The 22,544-nt window shown below is 40.7% G+C and overlaps 1 protein-coding gene across 5 annotated transcripts in view; it reads left to right on the top strand.

Annotated features, from left to right (window-relative positions):
- The window catches only part of MEGF11 (multiple EGF like domains 11), a 454,207-nt gene that overhangs the window by 34,809 nt on the left and 396,854 nt on the right, over positions 1 to 22,544 (top strand). For all 5 annotated transcript variants that reach the window (XM_075858312.1, XM_075858313.1, XM_075858314.1 and 2 more), the window contains exon 2: positions 16,489 to 16,612. In XM_075858312.1, coding sequence (XP_075714427.1) covers positions 16,497 to 16,612 — 116 coding nt within the window. In that variant the 5' untranslated portion in view covers positions 16,489 to 16,496. The remainder of the gene's footprint in view (positions 1 to 16,488; positions 16,613 to 22,544) is intronic.

Genomic DNA, 22,544 nt, shown 5'->3' with positions numbered 1-22,544 from the left:
TACACTTAACTTTTTCCATCTATTTGTACAAAAACAAAATTCACCATAAAAGTATAAGCAAAATCCACCAAATTGGACCATTTCCCAAAAGTTTTTTCGTTATTTGCCTGGTTCCCACTTACATCTTAACTATATTAACTTGGACCCATCATAGTAAGTTAGTCTAGTTTAATTCTGTCAAATTAAACTAGACCAGTTCCTTGTGAATTGATGATCTCGTGAGCAACATTTCATCCTCACACAATGGCTACTACCTCTTTGCCCATTCATCACAGATTAAATAGCACGTCCACCTAGTAGGTATTCAGAATCTTTTTTTACATACAGCACTAGGGGAGATTACTAATAAATGGTTTATGTTACGGTTCCAAAATTCAGAACAATAAGGCTATGTTCACGTTGAGTTTTGACGCGGAAACTGTGCCGCAAAACTCGTCAAAAACGGCCCGAAAATGCCTCCCATTGATTTCAATGGGAGGCGGAGCCGTCTTTTTCCCGCGAGCGGTAAAACCACTTCGCGGGGAAAAAAAGCGACATGCCCTATCTTCGGGCGTTTACGCCTCTGATCTCCCATTGACTTCAATGGGAGGCAGAGAAAGCGTATTTCGCAGCGTTTTATGCCCACGGTGCTCAATGGCCGTGGGCGAAAAACGCGGCGAAAATCGGCGTGCAGGGAGAGGAAAATCTGCCTCAAACTTCCAAACGGAATTTTGAGGCAGAAATTCCACCTGCAAAAAAATTCTGTGTGAACATAGCCTAAGGGTTTTCTTTTTGCTTGGATTTATTATTTTACAAAAATGGTGCGGTTATGCAAACCGCTGCAAAAACCCAGACAGATATTTAAGGTAAATATACCCTAAGGCAAAACCTTTTTCGATCCAGGCTTGGAGAACTTGGTTCCCCATTTTGTGGGGTACGAGAAGCGACAATTTATCAAAGTTCTTCAAAATGCCACAATTTTTGATTCCTTAGGACAAAAAGTTGAGCTTGTGATTGGAATTTTGAGAAGTGATGGAACGTTGCTTTAATTAAACTTTTTTAAAGACATGCAGTACTTATCTATTTGTAGGAATTACATATGACACCGACTTTTTACATATGACCCTTACAGACTTGTCCTAGACCGTAATTACACCTTTCTTAATCTCAAAGAAGATTATCCTTGTAAATGTGCTGGGGTTTTATTATGAAGCAACTGATCCAACAAAAGAACCGTATAGCCCCCAGGCCCGTGTTCTGGTGGTTAATTGATTCTTGCTAATGATGTTTACTTGGTTTACTTCCATCTCAATCATTTTGTAACAGTGGTTTTTAACCCTTACACTGTAAGAGAGGCAGTTATGTTATCTACTTTATGCACTCATACCCTAAAGCCATTTTCCAGGGTTACTGTGATGAGCAGCAATAACAATGGCAATGAAAAAAATCTTGTTTTTATAAAGAGCCAAAGATCCTCAGAGTTATGGATGTTATTGTCGAGCAGATGTTCCATATGATTGTGCGACTTCCACTGCCGAGATTTTACTATGCTGATAAATGAGTTCGATGTGTCACCAGAGTTTGTTAAACACGGGGTTTATTGCAACTGTTATTGACCCTTTGCGTGTCTGTAACAGTAATATCAACTATGGTACGTAACGTAGTAGCTTGCAAGCTACAGCTTGGATATAGGGGGAAATGACGGTTGTGGTTTTGCATCAACTAGCAGCGTGCGATGAATGTGCTGTGTCAAAGTGTGTCATTCACAAACTGATTATGAATGTATAAAAAAGGTAATGATACATATTATATGGTAACAAAAATCTCTATAATAACAAAATCGTATCCGTTCTCGCTCCATGTAAACGAGTTGGGCGAGCTGGTTTCATACATGTCATTTTTATACAGGTTGAAAGAGTGAGTTGATGTGTTGTGACCGGCATGTGGATAGCTTTCTTGATCATGTAAAGATGGACAGCGTGATACTTATGAGTCCTGTGGGATATCAGTATAGTGCATGTAGTTGTCTTCTTGTGATAACAGCCTGTTATATCCTCCATGAGTGTGGCTGGTCCTCTGGAAGCACCATCATGAGGTTGCCATTATCCTTTGGCGAGGCCCACGTTAAATATGGTTTGGCAGATGAGGTTCCAGTGGGAAAAGTTTACTGGACAGAACATTATGGCATAATGAAATATAGGTCTTAGAGTAAACTTCCTTAAAAAATGGGAAAATATTCAAAATTTATATTGTATCCACTTACTGTGCCTTACTGCCCTGTTGGAGAATTTTTTTTTAACAGTAGTTGTAGATTGGTGGATTAAAGGGGTCGTCTCATGAAGGGGTTGTCTCTCTTTTAAAGGAAGCCAGTGTGGCAATCAGCTTCTCTAACCCTTGGCGATCAGGTGTTATCACCGGAGGAAGATACATCTTGCCAGACATTTCCTCTGCAGAAATGCAGTATTACATGGTAGCCATTCAAATTATTGGCAGTGGGAGCAACTCTTAGGGCGGGTTCACACATGGCGGAATTGCACTTAAATTCCGCTGCGGACACTCCGCAGCGTTAATCCGCAGCGGAGCCGTTTCTACATTGACTTTCACTTTAATTTAGCAGTGTTCGTTTACACGATGCGTACAATTCCGCTGCGGAGCATAGGCTGCGGAGCGGAATTTGGTGTCCGCAGCATGCTCTGTCTGTTGCGGAGCAGTGGCGGACTCATGGCGGAATTTCTCCATTGACTTCAATGGAGATTCAAAGTTCCGCAATGAAGTCCGCAGCTGTCATGCACATGTCATGTGTGCTGCGGATGCGTCTTGCTTTTTTTACTTGACATTTCTTCATTCTGGCTGGACCTATGTATTTCTAGGTCTACAGCCAGACTGAGGAAGTCAATGGGGCTCCCGTAATGACGGGAGCGTTGCTAGGAGACGTCAGTAAATAGTCACTGTCCAGGGTGCTGAAAGAGTTACGCGATCGGCAGTAACTGTTTCTGCACCCGGGACAGTGACTACCGATCTCAATATACATGTATCTGTAAAAAAACATATAAGTTCATACTTACCGAGAACTCCCTGTTTCTGTCTCCAGTCCGGCCTCCCAGGATGACGTTTCAGTGTAAGTGACGGCTGCAGCCAATCACAGGCCAAGCACAGGCTGCAGCGGTCACATGGACTGGCGCGTCATCCAGGGAGGTCGGGCTGGATGCCGAAGGAGGGACGCGTCATAAAGACAACGGGCGGTAAGTATGAATTTCTTTTACTTTCACTAGGGAAAGTGCTGTCCCTTCTCTCTATCCTGCACTGATAGGGAGAAGGGAAGCACTTTTCCCGCAGTCCGCAGCAGCTAGTCCGCATCAATGTACTGCACATTTTGTGCAGATCCGCAGCCGTAATCCGCAACCCGGATTAGGTGCGGCATTGATGCGGACAGTTGCGGAGGAATTCCGCCATGTGTGGTCATGCCCTTACAGAGCGGCTCTCCGTTGTGGATCATAGAGGGTAGTCCTGAGCAGGGGCCTACCCTCTATGACATCGACATGCCCTAAAAGACATATGGCCAAAGGTTATGTTCATGAGACAACCCCTTTAATACAATTGCAGCCAAAATTACAAATGTGCATTTTCTATTACCAAACATGACCCTGACATAGCCGCCAGTACCTCACTACGCAGAATGCAGAACTGAGAGGGAAATTTACCTGAATGAAATAGGTTCTCTAGAAGTTTGGATGTGTCCCTGGCAGCAACTGATCACACGGGATCTTGCTGCCGGGAACCCCTGTGTTCAGCTGCCAATGAGCAGCAAAGGAAACAAAGGCTTTTAGTAAAATTTATTGGTGTCTATTGCATCCATTGATTTTCTAATGATTTCTGCAGTTCTCCAGCGTTAAAGCTAGACTGGACACTGCTCTCAGATTAATCTACTAGTAGATGGGGGCCAGAGCCGAGACCACCGGTAGGGCATGTAAAATCTGTTGTCTGAAGCAGACACCTTTGACCGAGCACATGCTTTGTCTCATTTCGTTTGGACACCGAGCACTGATCTTGGAAACCACCTTGACTGTCCATGTGTTTATGATTGGACAGGAAAACACAGATTCCTTTTCTAACTTTTTAAAAGTTGTTTTTTTATATATACAGATGGAAAGAAAGTCTGAAAGGAAGCGTTTTAGGGGTGTCTGTAACTTATCTTCCCACAGAGAGTCATTGACTGCAGTGCTTAGGAGGCACAGTTATTTATTGCCCTTTGTCCAGATGTGGAAATGATAGTCTTCGGGACCTAAGAAACTAGACAATTTCCCCCAATGTATGTCTCCCGCTGATTCTTGTTACTCACATCACTGTCTGTTATAAATCTATTGATTCCCTGGTGGTAGTGACAGGACAAGCGTGCAAGGACAAAGTGTCTTCTGGTGCTGCAATGTCACACGCTCCACTGGCAGAGTTAACCCCCTCCTGCTTTGGGGTGCTGCAGCTGTGAGTAGAAGCCTGGGCATCATGTATTGAGGGCAACTACACGCTTTCGCAATCTTCAGAATAATAATATGGATGGTTTTGTGGGTCTTTATGTATTTACCAGTTTGGCGCTGATACGAGGGTAATGAGCAGCTCCCTTAGGATCTTATAAACAGAAGGAGATGATCAACCCAAGATTAACAGTCACTAACAGCCCCATAAACCTCCGCCGCCGGCTGCATCCCACGTCTGGGCTGTAATTCTCTGACTAAAGCCTGAAGGGGTCAGGGAAACCTCGATAGTAATATAATAGCGCACAGCCAGTATGCCTATAAAATAAAATAATATGCTAGATTATATTTATCGGAACAGTTGCTCTTTGTCATACGAGCAGTGACTTACCAAGTCAGTGAAAATAAGTCTTTACATATTAGAATCACAAAAAATAACATTACCCAAGTCACATCTTCACCCATTAAGTACTTTATGAGGCTGGAAATGGACTAAATAGCTACTTTATAGTAAGGCCTACATTGGCAATTTCAAATTGTGCGATATAAAATAGTTTATTTAGGTGGTGTCAAATGTCCGTGAATATTCAATTATTCGTCTCAAAGAATGGCCTAAAAATTCTTGCACTGCGTGCACTATCCTCTACTAGAAATTGCCACTGTAGCTTGACCAATTGAATATAATGTGTAGGCTAGGGCTACACGCAGACTTTTGGCACACGATAGTTTTTATTTTAACTCTCATGTGGCATATTTGTTGCGTGACAGTCATATGATAATTTAATGAATATGCAACTCAATATATTCAGAAGTCTGTGTTTTGCCCCAGCTTTATCATGATATATAAACATTAGTGATACCCCTTTAGGGACATTTCCGTTACTTCACATATACATTTATTATTGTCAGAATACCCTCAAGAGTTAAGAAGGCCTGTTGCTGTTGAACGTGTACCCGACATAGTTAAAAAAAAAAACGTATACTGCATGGAATAAATTTTTGGGCGGATACATTTGTATGGAAAAGTGTAGTTGACAGCGCTTTTTAATACAAACAGGCTGCAGGATCGCAATGTATATTGGCCAAACATATGCGAGAATGATACATTTGGTTTTTAAAATCCTGGAAAATAGACCAACAGTTCACCACAGCCATGATATAAATTCAGCTTTAAACTCTCCATTGACCATCAAACAGATGCAAATGATGTAAGCCAATTCTCTTCCTTCATCCTTACCCCAGTGCTATTGTTCATGAAATATTCAGTTAATGCATGTAATTATATTTAGGTAATGACGTTCTATATATGTCGAAATAACAGTGCACATAGTCATCTAACTTTTCATTAGATATGATGTTATCCTCAATAAATGATGTGCATAGCCTTGGGATACCTCCATAGGGATTTTTGTTTGAATTATGACCATACATATTCTACAAATCTATTTTCTTCCATACCCACATGAGATCGTGTTAACCAGGACTCCGATTTACCTTCAGTGAGCATGCACAGCTTGTGTGGGACCTACTAGAGAACTACCGACAGGTCCTCAATACAGTATATATTGTTATCATACAGGCTTAGAAGGTTGACCATGGTTCGGCATCTTTTTCTTGGGTGCTGCCCATCTTGTAAGTAAATTTACTGATAATTGTACACTGTAGCCTTTCTGATAATGATATAACAGGCAGAATAGTATCTGACAATGCAGCTTCCCGAGAGACATTTCAGGAATGAATATATTGATATTTTGTCCATTTCATGTCATCACTTTTGCCTGCCAATCCCTAAATGCAATAAGACTGTATCCTAAACAGCAAAATTCCAGATTTATAGATAAAACCCTTATTAATTGCAATCTGTATGAGTTCTGAGTAAATTGTCAACGATACCCCAAAATTGGGCATGATATCTGCAGCACATTTGGTGCAGCATCCCGTATTCCTGTCGCTAATAACCCCTTATTTTTTATCCGTTTCCTAATTGGGCGCTTATTAGCGACACTGCCTTCCAGACCTAATTACAGGAACACAGAACCCCTGTTTGTAACACACGAGCCATGTGTCTGTTAGTCTGTTTCTAATGCTGCGTATCTGTCTTCCCACGTCTCGGCTCTACACCAACCTCATTACATTGCCATCCGTGGGGAAACCTATCATGTAATTCTCTTAATTAACATTGCATGTCATTAGCAAGCAGCCAGCTTAATCTAATCAAGGGCATAGCAAAGTCTTGGGAGATCGGGAGGAAGAACATATAATATGTTAATTGCATTATCGATTTGATGGTTTGGAAAATGTCTTTAAGATTCTCACCTGCTGGCTCGTTTTGGGAATGTGACAGAAGAAGCTGATGTGCACTTAGACTTATTTTTATTCAATATTGCCATGTATGTAATGTAAGAAAATGAAACAGTGTCAAGAGATGAATAGCACCAAATCTGTTAACTTCATATGCGTGCTTTATTGTTTTTACATTATGTATGTTTTTTGTGTACAAATATTGCCATAGACCGTGGCATACCTTGCATAGATGCAGCCTAGACCACCATTACAGGCTCTTGGAGGGGAGGAGGTTGACTTCCAAGTACTAGTTACCCTTTTTGAAACGGGTATAGTACCTTTTGGCTTTGGACCCCCAGTCCTGCCTTGGTTACTTGAACTGCAGCAGTTCAGTGAACAGCTGACCATAAACAAAAAGATTTGTGCCGATGCGACGAGAACTTGTTGGGAAATGGGCATACACGAAAAGATATTTCCTAAAATTTTAATGCATATTTTGTGTATTTTCATTGCCCCATGAGTTTTTTTGTTTAGTTAAAGGGATTTTTCATTTTTAATGATCTATACTTAGTAGAGGCCATCAATATTAGATCGGTGGGAGTCCGATTCTGGGCAACCCCGTGGATCATCTGTTTTGAAAGGACCGTCGATCTCCGGCAAGCGTCGAGTCCCATTCATAGTTTATCAGGTATAGCTTCGTAGTTTTAGTTGCAGCTGTACATAGTATTACAATTTGCTACGGCATTCGTCCCATTCAAATGAATGGGACTGAGCTGTAATATCAGTCACAGGTGCTACTAAAAGTACAGAGCTGTGCTGTATGGAGCAATGTAAACACTAAAGGGGGCTGTGGCCCCATCAAACAGCTGATCGGCAGGGTTGCCAAGATGCAGACCCTCACCGATGTAATATGATGACATGTCCTAAGAATAGGCTATCAATTTTAAGGAACCAGAGAACCAGTGGCCTAAAAGTGCATTTACATGAGCCAGTAGGGTGCCATGCAGTTTATGAGTGCATAGCAAATCTGCACACGTTTTAACACAAATTGCAATGATTTTGCAATTTGTTTCTTGGGTGCGCAGTTTTTACAGGTAAAATTCCTGTTTTTAATGTGTTTTACCTGTTATAATTGATTGCCTAAAAACTGTATCGTAAAACTGCTGTAACTCATGGTAAAATGTGTGTGGTCTTTGGCCACGCAGCATACTACAGGCCCATGTAAATACTCCCTTACACATTGACAGCCCCTGCAGGAACATTTAGTACCCTAGAATTTGTGGCCAAGAGCAGGACCGGGGATTTTTACTGTTGGGCAGCCCATAACTGCCCCGTATCAGAAAGGGGTCCCATATTGATTGAGCTATAGGGCCAATCCCCTCAATGTACACCGCTGGCTATAGAACTGATTGTAAACCAATCTTATGATTTACCTGAAATCCTGCATATTATGACCTCTTTCCAGTTTGAAGTTTGAGTTGTGACTGCCGAAACACTACATAAAGTGTGTATTTTGGTTCCACATTTAGATTTGACATGTAGCATCTATAGTAAATTAACAAAATCTTTCTGTACTCCCCTGCATCAGAATAATTGCACCAACGCTGGCTAAGGTTAACACTGGTTTAATGTACAAGTGGCATTCGTAAGAGCTTAAAAAAAAATGTGGCAAAGGGAGGGCAATTAATGCAATTATCATTCATTTATCCCATTAGTATGAAAATAAGGCAACTATCAAATATTCCCCACAATAATGACGCCATTAAGTACAGAATCCACAGATGACACATGGATCAATCTGCAAATGACAGCAGTTTTTAATGGAGATTACCGGCGGCTGCACGCTTCAGGGGTCTGGGAATAAATGAATGTCAGATCACGGAGGTGCATATGTACCTGATAGACATCAAACTACTCTTCCCCTTACTGGTGCTGCTACACAATACGCAGGATTAGGGTGAAATGCAAAACTGTCAGTCCCTTATGATAACCCAGCTTTTCTAAAAGCTACATATCTTTTGCTATAATGCTGTTAACTGTAGATTTAAAAAAGACCTGTTCCACTAAAAGAACAGCAGAAAATAATCTTACGGCATTTGGCCTCTATTACTTCCTAAGAATATAACACACTCTTCTATTATGGAGAGGTTGATACTTCTATTTTCTTGTTCAGATTTAACCCCTGGCCGCTGTAGACATTTTACTGATCTTTCATTTTAGTTTTTGGCTCCCGACTTTTCAAAAGCCAAAACTTTTTTATTTTTCCATCGACATAGCCGTTGTAGATCTTGTTTTTTTTTTGCGGGACAAGTTGTAGTTTTTAATGACACCATTTATTGTGTCCATTAAATGTTCTGGGATACTTAAAGGGTAACTAAACGTTAAAAACATTTCTGACATGTCATAGTGACATGTCAGACGTTTTTGGAAAGTTTAGGTACGCATTAAAAAATTATTTATGGGGTGGAACGATTCCTATTGTTTTTTTGGGTTCTGTTTTCACATCTTTCACCATACGGTAAAAACAACATGTTAACTTTGTTCTCTATTTAGTCAATACGATTACTGGGGTACCAAATTGGCATAGTTTTTTCTTATGATATACTACTTTTACAAAGAAAAACTATTTGTTTAAAAATTCGTTTGGTGTTGCCATATTCTGAGAGCCATAACGTTTTAATTTTTCTTCTGATGGAGAAATGTGAAAGCTTGTTTTTTTTTTTTTTGGGGCAAGCTGTAATTTTTATTGGTGCCGTCGTTAGGTACATGCAACATTTTTATTATATTTTTTGGGGGAGCTAAGGTGACCAAGAAAACAGCATTTTTTTACGGCTGAATGTTGCTAAAGTCGACTGCGCTATTGGTTGGATCAAGGACAACGGAACCCTTTCGCAGCGGTGACAAACAGAAACCTTTAGCAACGTTTCCGTCACCATGGAGTTCAATGGTGAGGGAAACGGAAACTGAGGTTTCAGTTTGCCTTTCCGTTGAGGGGAAACCCGACGGAAACCTCATACGGAACCCCTCAATGGAAGGGCAACGGTGATGTGAACACAGCCTAAGACATATGGTAGGCTTAGATACAGGGCTCATGTGCATGTGTGATACTGTTAGTTGGACCCTGTATATACAGTATAAGATTACTGTCTGCTGGGGCCCTGTATCTAAGCCTACCACATGGTAGGCTTAAAAGTGGTTGTCCAGTCCCTAAACATTGATGGCCTATCCTCAGCATAGACCATCAATAGCTGATGGGTCGGGGTCCGACTCCAGGGTCCCCCGCCAATCAGCTGTTTTGAAGGGTGTCAGCGCTCGTACGGCGCTGTGACGTCTGGACCTCCGCTGCGGTCCGGAATGAGGAAGGTAAGTGCTGTCAGTTACTATAGTAACGACGGCCCATGTAGTTTCTTATATAGACCCCAGTTACTATAGTAACTTTTCATTGATGTGGTGCGGGGGGCCACGGGCCCCCTTGGCTTCGGGGCCCAGACGCTGCGACCCCTATAGTTACGCCACTGAGTGGGGCCATGCATACCACCATATAAAATACAACAGTGTATGGATATTCTTTTTAAGCATAGTACACATAAAAATGTTATCAGACATAGTTTTCTGTATCGTGCAACATTGACAGGGTGAGATCCTAAAAGGCTTGCCATCAACCTTCTTAGATTCCAGAATGCCAGCTAGCTATGTTTTCATATATTCCCCATCCAATATTGCTGTATAACTAGGGAGCTGTAATGGTGACCCTTTTTCTGACACACAAGTTTTATAGCTGAGAGCATTGTGTGAGAGCCAGCTGGCAGCTAATGAGACTTATAAGGGAAGCCTAAACCCTGGACTGTCCTGGAGACTGAGTAGACCTATTCTTCTCTTACATTCAAGGAGAAAGGAAATGTTTTCTAGTAAAATATCTTCTGATTATTACACTCTGTGACCTAATCTGCCTATTCGTAGTGGCACTGCTACAATATATATATGTGTGTATATACACTACCGTTGAAAAGTTTGGGGTCACCCAGACAATTTTGTGTTTTCCATGAAAACTCACACTTATATTTATCAAATGAGTTTCAAAATGACTAGAAAATATAGTCAAGACATTGACAAGGTTAGAAATAATGATTTTTATTTGAAATAATAATTTTCTCCTTCAAACTTTGCTTTCGTCTTGGAATGCTCCATTTGCAGCAATTACAGCATTGCAGAACTTTGGCATTCTAGCTGTTAATTTGCTGAGGTAATTGGGAGAAATTTCACCCCATGCTTCCAGAAGGCCCTCCCACAAGTTGGATTGGCTTGATGGGCACTTCTTGCGTACCATACGGTCAAGCTGCTCCCACAACAGCTCTATGGGGTTGAGATCTGGTGACTGCGCTGGCCACTCCATTACAGATAGAATACCAGCTGCCTGCTTCTTCCCTAAATAGTTCTTGCATAATTTGGAGGTGTGCTTTGGGTCATTGTCCTGTTGTAGGATGAAATTGGCTCCAATCAAGCGCTGTCCACAGGGTATGGCATGGCGTTGCAAAATGGAGTGATAGCCTTCCTTATTCAAAATCCCTTTTACCTTGTACAAATCTCCCACTTTACCAGCACCAAAGCAACCCCAGACCATCACATTACCTCCACCATGCTTGACAGATGGCGTCAGGCACTCTTCCAGCATCTTTCCAGTTGTTCTGCGTCTCACAAATGTTCTTCTGCATGATCCAAACTTCGATTCGTCTGTCCATAACACTTTTTTCCAATCTTCCTCTGTCCAATGTCTGTGTGCTTTTGCCCATATTAATCTATTCCTTTTATTAGCCAGGGTCAGATATGGCTTTTTCTTTGCCACTCTGCCCTGAAGGCCAGCATCCCGGAGTCGCCTTTTCACTGTAGACGTTGACAGTGGCGTTTTGCGGGTACTATTTAATGAAGCTGCCAGTTGAGGACCTGTGAGGCGTCTATTTCTCAAACTAGAGACTCTAATGTACTTGTCTTGTTGCTCAGTTGTGCAGCGGGGCCTCCCACATCTCTTTCTACTCTGGTTAGAGCCTGTGTGTGCTGTCCTCTGAAGGGAGTAGTACACACCGTTGTAGGAAATCTTCAGTTTCTTGGCAATTTCTCGCATGGAATAGCCTTCATTTCTAAGAACAAGAATAGACTGTCGAGTTTCACATGAAAGCTCTCTTTTTCTAGCCATTTTTAGAGTTTAATCGAACCCACAAATGTAATGCTCCAGATTCTCAACTAGCTCAAAGGAAGGTCAGTTTTATAGCTCCTCTGTTTACAGCGGTGCTAACATAATTGCACAAGGGTTTTCAAGTGTTTTCTAATCATCCATTAGCCTTCTAACACAGTTAGCAAACACAATGTACCATTAGAACACTGGAGTGATGGTTGCTGGAAATGGGCCTCTATTCACCTATGTAGATATTGCATTAAAAACCAGACATTGGCAGCTAGAATAGTCATTTACCACATTAGCAATGTATAGAGTGTATTTCTGATTAATTTAATGTTATCTTCATTGAAAAAAACTGTGCTTTTCTTTCAAAAATAAGGAAATTTCTAAGTGACCCTAAACTTTTGATCGGTAGTGTGTGTGTGTGTGTGTGTGTGTGTATGTATATATATATATATATATATATATATATATATAAATAATTCCTACTGTCCGCATGATATTAAGGAGACCAAGTTAGGCCTAATTCACACGGACGTGTGCGTTTTGCGCGCAAAAAAAAAGCGTTGCAGTTCCGTGTGTCTTCAGTGTTTGGTGCGTGTCTACGTTATTTTCGCGCGTATGGCATCCTTATGTCACACGGTTTTGACTTTTACAAAATGAAATTAAGGAGGTGGTTTTCTTTTTCCCCTAATTTCTTGAGCAACTGTAACGCAAATCACGCACAGCACACGGATGTGCGTCGGTGTGTTGTCCGTGATTTTCACGCACCCATTGACTTCAATGGGTGCGTGATGCGCAAAAAACGCTCAAGTATAGGACATGCAGTGAGTTTCACGCAGCGGACACACGCTGCGTGAAAAACTCGGAATGTCTGAATGGCCCCATTCACTTGCATAGGTTCGTGCGACGTATCACGGACGTGAAATACGCTCGTGTAAATAAGGCCTTAAAGGGAACCTGTCAAATTTAAAAAACTAGTCTCATCTCCAGGCAGCATTTTATAGAGCAGGAGGAGCTGATCAAATTGATATCTAGTTTTGTGGGAAAAGCTTCACTCCCTGTTTATCTGGTCTTAGGAGTCCAGTGGGCAGTCCCACATAGTGATCGACAGCTTTCTCTATATGAGTGTGCATACAGAAATAGCTGTCAATCACTGAATAGGACCACCCATTTGACTCCTAAGCTCAGAATAATAAGTGGTTCAGATCAATAAATGACAAGTTAAACTGCATCTTTTCCCACAAAACTATATATCAATCTCCTGAGCTCCTCCTGCTCTATAACATGCTGCCCACAGATCAGACTACATTTTCATTGTGACAGGTTCCCCTTAAATCAAGTGTCTGCAAAAGTAAGGCCCCGTGGGACAAACGTCAAGCACGATATGTAATAAATTGTTGTGTCTCATGGTTATAGAATCTGGTGTATGCAATTATTCATTATGGAGTCTTCAGACTACATAATAGTAAATCATTAGGCCCCGGAGGTTTGCTAAACAGAGGCCCAAATCTGTTTGAGCCATTGTATAACAATGTAGTGCAGTGACATGTAGATGTTTTTGTGGAGGTCTACATATGTCACCCACATTGACTGCAAGGGCTCGCTATGTATACTAATACATATCGCTAATGCTTTCAGTCCAGCGCTGGAAAGGGAGCAATATATCCGTTAGTCGACAGCACTATACAAGGATATCTCTGTAAGAGTGTCTTTATTTATCTACTTTTGTGATTCTGGAGGAGAAAGGGCAAGTTTTCTTTGAAATGAGAAAATGTTATTTTCTTTATAGCTGCCTTTTTATTACTTGAAGTGAAATCCTTTGTAAGTGCCCGCCTGTGAGTCCTCCTAAATGTATAGGATGACATTCAAGTTTAGAACTCAAGGAAACAAAGGGTTAAGGGCATCTCTAGTTAATAATCCAATAGCGTGGAAATTCTCAGTGATAAACAGAGCTCCCTAGAGCCCAAAGGGAACATAATCCATTAAACTCGTAAGATACTACATGACAATGGAGCCATGTCTGATGTACCCGCTGCCCCTATTACACAAAGAAAAGATATTCACAGCAAGTCAACCATGTTTAATATCCCACAGAGCATTGTGTGCCTGCTGAAGTGTTCCCTGAGGACGCTAGTAGTACACTAGAAAAAGTTTTAGGGGCAGGTGAATGGGAGCATGGAGCAGCTAATGAAGAGAAGAGCTTGCCTTTTGTCTCCTTGTAAGAGCACTTAGCGGTAGACAATTTGTAGGCTCTGGGCAGTGATGGAATAAGAGTCAAAGTTCTACATATTCCTGTTCTACATCATATTAGTAGAATAAGGTCAACCATATAAGTGATCCCAAAATAACTGGACTCGGATCAGAGGACATTCATGGTCCAAGTGGCCTGTTATTTGATTTCCAATATAAGCCAGGAAAGCAATATAGAATCACTGACAGTAAGGGCAGGAACCAGGCCTTCGCCTGTACACCTGGTCGATATGGGGTTAAGTGTATTTCACATAAATAGCAATTTCGTCAAATGGCGTATATGTAAATGATAGGAGAGGCCCACTCAGCTTCTGAAAAAAATAGTTGTTAGCATTTGCCAATGAGCAGAACCTTTCAGAGTAACAACCATTGATTTGAGTGTTATTGTTAATTCATGTATATGTGACTGTTACTGCCACAGTATGTTTACCTCGTATACGGAGTGCCATAATTCCTGCTCTTCAGAAGGACGGCTAAACCCAAATACAGGGTAATATTTTCACTAAATAATGGGCAGAAGTCTTTTTCATTAAATCAGTTTTTACAGTATTTAAAATTGTTTTTTCGTAGGTGTATCGGTAATTTAGAATTACACAATTATTAATAATAGTCTATTTCAACCTCAGAATGGATTTATATTATTTTATGGCTTAATCTTATGTTTTGCTTGTAGTCTGAAATGATTTGTGTTCCAGCTATTTATTATAAAAAAAAACTTCCTTAGAAAAGTAACTTCCATATTGACTTCTTAGCTAGTTTATACTGATTGGCTTTGCCCACATGGCCCTATAAAATATGGGCATTCTTTGAAAAGGCTCTGTCACCACATTATAAGTGGCCTATATTGTACATGATGTGATCGGCGCTGTAATGTAGATTACAGCAGTGTTTTTTATTTAGAAAAACGATCATTTTTGACAGAGTTATTACCTATATTAGCTTTATGCTAATGAGTTTCTCAATGGACAACTTGGCGTGTTTTATTTTTTAACCAAGTGGGCGTTGTACAGAGGAGTGTATGACGCTGACCAATCAGTGACCAATCAGCGTCATACACTTCTCTCCATTCATTCTATATCGCTATGTGCAGCCACATACACACACACTAACATTACTGCAGTGTCCTGACTATGAATAGACATCACTACCAGCCAGGACGTTATGTGTATTCAGAATCCTGACACTTCTCTGCACGTCTCTGTGATTTACAGCACAGCACAGCGAGATCTCGCTGTAAATGACAGCTTACAGCGTAATCTCGTGAGACTATGCCTGCTGTGCTGTAAATCACAGAGAAGTGCAGAGAAGTGCCAGGATTCTGTATACACAAGCTATATCGCTATGTGCTGTATAAATGAATGGAGAGAAGCGCATGACACTGATTGGTCAGCGTCATACACTCCTCTGTACAACGCCCACTTGGTCATATAGTAAAACACGCCCAGTTGTCCATTGAGAAACTCATTAGCATAAAGCGAATATAGGTCATAACTCCGTCAAAAATGATAGTTTTTCTAAATAAAAAACACTGCTGTGATCTAAATTACAGCGCCAATCATATTATGTACAATACATGCCACTTATAATGTGGTGACAGAGCCTCTTTAAGAACTCAGCATTCGCTGCTTTCCTCTGTTTTGCATATGGAAGATGCACTTTTGCTGTCTATGCCTATGCTGTGACTTTTGCTGTCTGACAAGTGTTCGAAATACGGTTGCATCCACATCTACATAGGGCAGCATATTCTAGGATCTAACCCAAAATGACAAATTGCGGCAGTAAACAGTCATGATCTTTACATTAGATGAGATGTGTCTGATCGCTACAAATTTTCTGTAAAAGTTTTTCAGTAATAAAATATAGAAATGTCTAATGGGGGCTAGATTTTATGTGTGAATCCATCATGAAGGGGTTTTCTTGCTAAAGATGTCTATGTCACATCAACTAGATCAGATATGGGGCGATGGTAACCCACCAATCTCCATAAAAGAGGTGTCCGGTCCTCTGTTGCATGCAGAGAAGTGGCATTTAACCCCTTCCTACCCAGCACCATAAACGTACGGAACTGAAAGCCAACACTTAACTTCCAGCGCTGTACATTTGCGTTGGTGTGGTCGTAGCGGTAGCATCCTTAAGGGGTTAAAGTCAGATGGAAATACAGAAACATATAGGTGAGCGTTCTCCTGTTCTCAATCTGACCTCCTCAGGTCCGACTTTCATGGTATCTCTACTTGATATTCAGTAAAAGTCTTTTTTGGGTAAAGCCCCTGTAGGTGTAAGCTGAATCTCTCGTCACTGGCCACCTTTTTAATAAATTCTTTTACCTTCCAGGTGTCAGAATGAAGTTTTTTGCTGCCGTGCGATGGACTGTCAAGGTGTTCATCTTGTGTCTAGTGCTAGGAACTGCTGTCTTGCTAAATCCAGAGGATCCCAATGTCTGCAGCCACTGGGAAAGGTAAAGTCTGTACTGAAAGCTTATTGATATTGGCATATGTACACAATATAATGTGGTGATGGTCTTATTGTCAGTGATCAGCAGTATGGACTTGCAGCGTTTTGACATTTGTTTGCGATTTTAGTAAAGCTGATATTAGATGAAAGTTTATGTAAATTCCAACAGGAACATTACCCCACTAGTATCAGCCCAACCCTGAGCAGTGGATCTCCTCTATAAGTATCTATCTATCTATCTATCTATCTATCTATCTATCTATCTATCTATCTATCTATCTATCTATCTATCTATCTATCTATCTATCTATCTATCTATCTATCTATCTATCTATCTATCTATCTATCTATCTAATATCCCATCCAGGGCCTTCTTTATTAGCTAAATATGAGAGCAATTCTTTTTTGGCACTGTGCCCTCTTTAGTACCCCTCTCAAGCTTGAGAAGGGCACCAATGAGAAAACTGAAACGTCTCTGTTTGTACATTGGGGGATAAAAGCTCCAATATTCATTCTTTATCCAGAGGGCTGTTTTTTGGTTTTTTTTGTATATAGCCCTAACGTACATATGAACAGAAATATACTATTTACATATTTGGTGTATGGGTCGCCTCTTCTGTACATAATATCCCCCAGCACTCTGTCTTCTTATAGACTGTAGGTGGCTACATTTTCTTTGCTTTTAATAAACAGTTTTAGTCACCAAGTAAAACTTTTATCTCACATAGAAATAATGACAAAACATGAGCAGATGCCTCGCATTCTGCCGAATTAAATACATGGGGCACATGCCAGCAAGCAGTTCAGGTACTCTAGTTTTACCGAGAACATTCGCAAAGATTGAGTTTCTTTTCTTATCCTCAATACAAGCATTGTGTATGTTCTTCTACATTGCTCTGTGTCTGATGGAGGTAAAATCACCTTTGCCTTACATTACCGTCTCCCTATATTCTATAATGTCATAGGGGCCTGGTATTTACTATAAGAATTAATATATTATCTGGAAATGGGTTAAAAGCGCCCTTGTTACTCACCATAAATCCTAAGTGGAAGCCACATGCACATGTAGCAGTGTTTGTCACTTGGCATAGCTTTCTGTGCTCTCACACTAGTTATCTGTGGTTTTACATAGCATATCATGTACATCTACTGGCATTCTGACTACAGTCCACCAGGTGAGGTGACCGCCAGCTGGCTTGGCTGTTTCCATTACTGTTTCTGTTACTCCAAAAAACGTAACTAGAGAGAGAAACAAACATATGCAGTCACCTTTCAATCCAATCACTGCCTGTATGTAGTGACCAGCGGCCGCCTAACCTGGCGGATTGGGGGTCAGGGGACCTCCATTTTTGAGGAAAGTAAGAATAATCTTATAACTGTCTTTGTTGGAAAAAATCCCTCATCACAATGTATAATCAATTCAGGCCTTTAGCAATAAATTACAAGTTCAACTCTGCACTGACTTTTATGTAGTCTAATACAGAAATATGTATCCAGATTTTGTTATTTGAATAATCCTGTGTTACATATAAAGTGATTTTTAATGCATGAAATGCAGCAAATTGTTCAAGATTACAAGAAGAAAACACTTCAGGCCCAAGCCCTCAACTGCTGAGCTTATTATTTTGCGAATTTACTGTTACACTATTATAATCTGCTGATCTGTTGTAACAGGATTGGTTACACAATAATTATGAGTTTATCTTATTCTGTGTTAGGGTATGTTCACACGGCAGCGTCCGATACGGCTGAAATTACGGAGCTGTTTTCAGGAGAAAACAGGTCCTGAATTTCAGACGTAATTGCTCGTACTCGCGTTTTTCGCGGCGGCAATTACGGACGTAATTGGAGCTGTTTTTCAATGGTGCCAATGAAAAACGGCTCCATTTACGTCTCAAGAAGTGACATGCACTTCTTTGACGCGGGCGTCTTTTTACGCGCCGTCTTTTGACAGCGGCGCGTAAAAAAAAAGCCGGTGTGCACAGAACATCGTAACCCCATTGATTTCAATGGGCAGATGTTTGTCGGCGCTTTGGAGCCGTATTTTCGGACGTAATTCGAGGCGTAAAACGCCCGAATTACGTCCGTAAATAGGGTGTGTGAACCCAGCCTTAGGAAGCCTGGCACGGGTTATTAACCAAATGACTGTATTCCTATTCTAGGTATACCAACACTGTTAAAGAAGAGCCTTAGATACTAATCGGTAAAGGATACTTGATATATATAATGGAGAGAAATGGAGAATAAAGAGACTTTGCCTATTTATATTATAGTGTGTGTGTGTATATATATATATATATATGTATATATATATATGTATATATATATATATATATATATATATATATATATATATATATATATATATATAGTGAAGGAAATAAGTATTTGATCCCTTGCTGATTTTGTAAGTTTGCCCACTGTCAAAGTCATGAACAGTCTAGAATTTTTAGGGTAGGTTAATTTTACCAGTGAGAGATAGATTATATAAAAAAAAAAAAAAAAGTCACATAGTCAAAATTATATATATTTATTTGCATTGTGCACAGAGAAATAAGTATTTGATCCCCTACCAAGTTCAGCCTCCTCCAGACCAGTTACACGCTCCAAATCAACTTGGTGCCTGCATTAAAGACAGCTGTCTTAAATGGTCACATGTATAAAAGACTCCTGTCCACAGACTCAATTAATCAGTCTGACTCTAACCTCTACAACATGGGCAAGACCAAAGAGCTTTCTAAGGATGTCAGGGACAAGATCATAGACCTGCACAAGGCTGGAATGGGCTACAAAACCATAAGTAAGACGCTGGGTGAGAAGGAGACAACTGTTGGTGCAATAGTAAGAAAATGGAAGACATACAAAATGACTGTCAATCGACATCGATCTGGGGCTCCATGCAAAATCTCACCTCGTGGGGTATCCTTGATCCTGAGGAAGGTGAGAGCTCAGCCGAAAACTACACGGGGGAACTTGTTAATGATCTCAAGGCAGCTGGGACCACAGTCACCAAGAAAACCATTGGTAACACATTACGCCGTAATGGATTAAAATCCTGCAGTGCCCGCAAGGTCCCCCTGCTCAAGAAGGCACATGTACAGGCCCGTCTGAAGTTTGCAAATGAACATCTGGATGATTCTGAGAGTGATTGGGAGAAGGTGCTGTGGTCAGATGAGACTAAAATTTAGCTCTTTGGCATTAACTCAACTCGCCGTGTTTGGAGGAAGAGAAATGCTGCCTATGACCCAAATAACACCGTCCCCACTGTCAAGCATGGAGGTGGAAACATTATGTTTTGGGGGTGTTTCTCTGCTAAGGGCTCAGGACTACTTCACCGCATCAATGGGAGAATGGATGGAGCCATGTACCGTCAAATCCTGAGTGACAACCTCCTTCCCTCCACCAGGACATTAAAAATGGCTCGTGGCTGGGTCTTCCAGCACGACAATGACCTGAAACATACAGCCAAGGCAACAAAGGAGTGGCTCAAAAAGAAGCACATTAAGGTCATGGAGTGGCCTAGCCAGTCTCCAGACCTTAATCCCATCGAAAACTTATGGAGGGAGCTGAAGATCCGAGTTGCCAAGCGACAGCCTCGAAATCTTAAAGATTTACTGATGATCTGCAAAGAGGAGTGGGCCAAAATTCCATCTAACATGTGTGCAAACCTCATCATCAACTACAAAAAACGTCTGACTGCTGTGCTTGCCAACAAGGGTTTTGCCACCAAGTATTAAGTCTTGTTTGCCAAAGGGATCAAATACTTATTTCTCTGTGCACAATGCAAATAAATATATATAATTTTGACAATGTGATTTTCTGTTTTTTTTTTTTTTTTATATATATAATCTATCTCTCACTGGTAAAATGAACCTAGCCTAAAAATTCTAGACTGTTCAGGTATTTGACAGTGGGCAAACTTACAAAATCAGCAAGGGATCAAATACTTATTTCCTTCACTGTATATATAGAAATATCTCCATAATATAAACAGGCAAAGTCTTTGTATTCTCCATTTTCCTGGCTGCGTTGAAAACTGGCTTTTTCAGGACCACGGAGAGCTCTTGCTCAGCTTTTTCTATTGCTGTTCATCCTAAAACCATATTATGTATCTGTGTGGTATGGATACTCAATATTGTTCCCGATCCTATGGGCCCATATTGTACCTTATACGGAGGCACACACATGTTTTTTTCTAATGAATTCCGAGACTATCCGCGAGAAAATAATCGTGACATGTTCCATCGCATGCAGTAATACAGAGGTATATACTGAGGCACCATATGAAGGCACGTGTAGTACTAACATGGCCATAACATGGACTCCTAGAGACTCTGTATGTCATCATACAGGGTTAGTGGATCCGGAAATGCTGTAAAGCGCACTTTTACTGATCTAAAAGGCATTGCAAATGCTACATATATTGTTTCTAATATTTTCGCCAATTTGACCCATTTAAATGTTTCAGATGATCCAACTAATGTTAATAAAGACATCACGAGTAAACACAAAATGCAGATTTTAAAAGATTAGTCCATTTATTGAGGATAAAGATTCATTGAAAACCTATATCACCCATGTAAAAAAGTAATTGCCCCCTAAACCTAATAACTGGTTGTGCCACCCTTGTCAGTAACAATTGCAATAAAAAATTTGCGATAACTTGCGATGAGTCTCTTACATTGCTGTGGAGGAATGTTGGCCCACTTTTCTTTGCAGAATTGTTTTATTTCGGCTACATTGGAGGGTTTTCGAGCATTAACTTCCCGTTTGTGGTCTTACCACAGCATCTCAATAGGATTCAGGTTAGGACTTTGATTCGCCCACTCCAAGACCTCAATATAGTTTCTTTTGAGTCATTCAGAGGTGACTTTCTTGTGTACTTCAGTTCATTGTCCTGCTGCATAACCCAACTGCGCTTCAGCTTTAGGTCACAAGCTGACAGGCGGACATTCTCCTTCAGGATTTTCTGATAGAGAGCAGAATTCATGGTTCTTTCAATTATGACAGGTCATCTAGGTCCTGCAGAAGCAAATCAGCCCCAGACCATCACACTACCAACACCATGTTTGACAGTTGGAAGGATGTTCTTATGGTGGAATGCAGTGTTTGCTTTATGCCAGATGTAATGAGACCCATGTATTCCAAAATGTTCCACCTTTGACTTATCAGTCCACAGAATATTATCCAAAAAGTCTTGAGGGTCATCTAGATGTTTTTTGGCAAATGTGAGACGCCTCTTTCTGTTCACCTTGTCAGCTATGGTTTGCGCCTTGCAACTCTCCCATGGTTGCCATTTTTTCCCAGTGTTTTCTCCTTATTGTGGCATCATGTAAATTTACCTAAAGTGAGACAAGCGAGTCTTGCAGTTCTTTAGATGTTCGTCTGGGTTCGCCTGGATGAGTCGTCGATGCGCTCTTTGTGAGTTTTTGTTCCAGGTTTTCTCCATGTCTGGATAATGGTTCGATGGAGTCCCAGAGCCTTAGCAATCGCATTGTAAGCTTTTCCCTACTTGTAGATTTCAATGACTTTGTTTGGCATCTGTACTTGAATCTCTGTAGGATGTGGCATCATGTGCGGCTTTTTCAGACCTTCTAGCCTTCTACACATTGCCAGACAGGTTCTATTTAGGTGATGTTTAGATTCATCATGTCTGGCAGTAATCAGGCCTGGTTCTGGCTAGTAATAGAATTCAGTTGTTAATTGCCTTTGGTTGACTGGTTGATTTAGTAACTAAGGGGGCAATAACTTTTTCACATAGGACCAGGTAGGTCTGAACAGCATTTTTCCTTCAATAAATGAAATAGTTTAAAAGCAGCATTTTGGGTTTATTTGGGTTATCTTTGTCTAATATTAAAATTAGCTTGACGATCTGAAACATTCAAGTGTGACAAATATGCAAAAATAGAAGAAATTAGGAAGAGGGCAAATACTTT

Source organism: Rhinoderma darwinii, chromosome 3, assembly GCF_050947455.1.
Source record: "Rhinoderma darwinii isolate aRhiDar2 chromosome 3, aRhiDar2.hap1, whole genome shotgun sequence".
Taxonomy (NCBI): Eukaryota; Metazoa; Chordata; class Amphibia; order Anura; family Rhinodermatidae; genus Rhinoderma; species Rhinoderma darwinii.
Note: the sequence above shows the minus strand (reverse complement) of the source record. Positions and strands in the feature narration are given on the sequence as shown.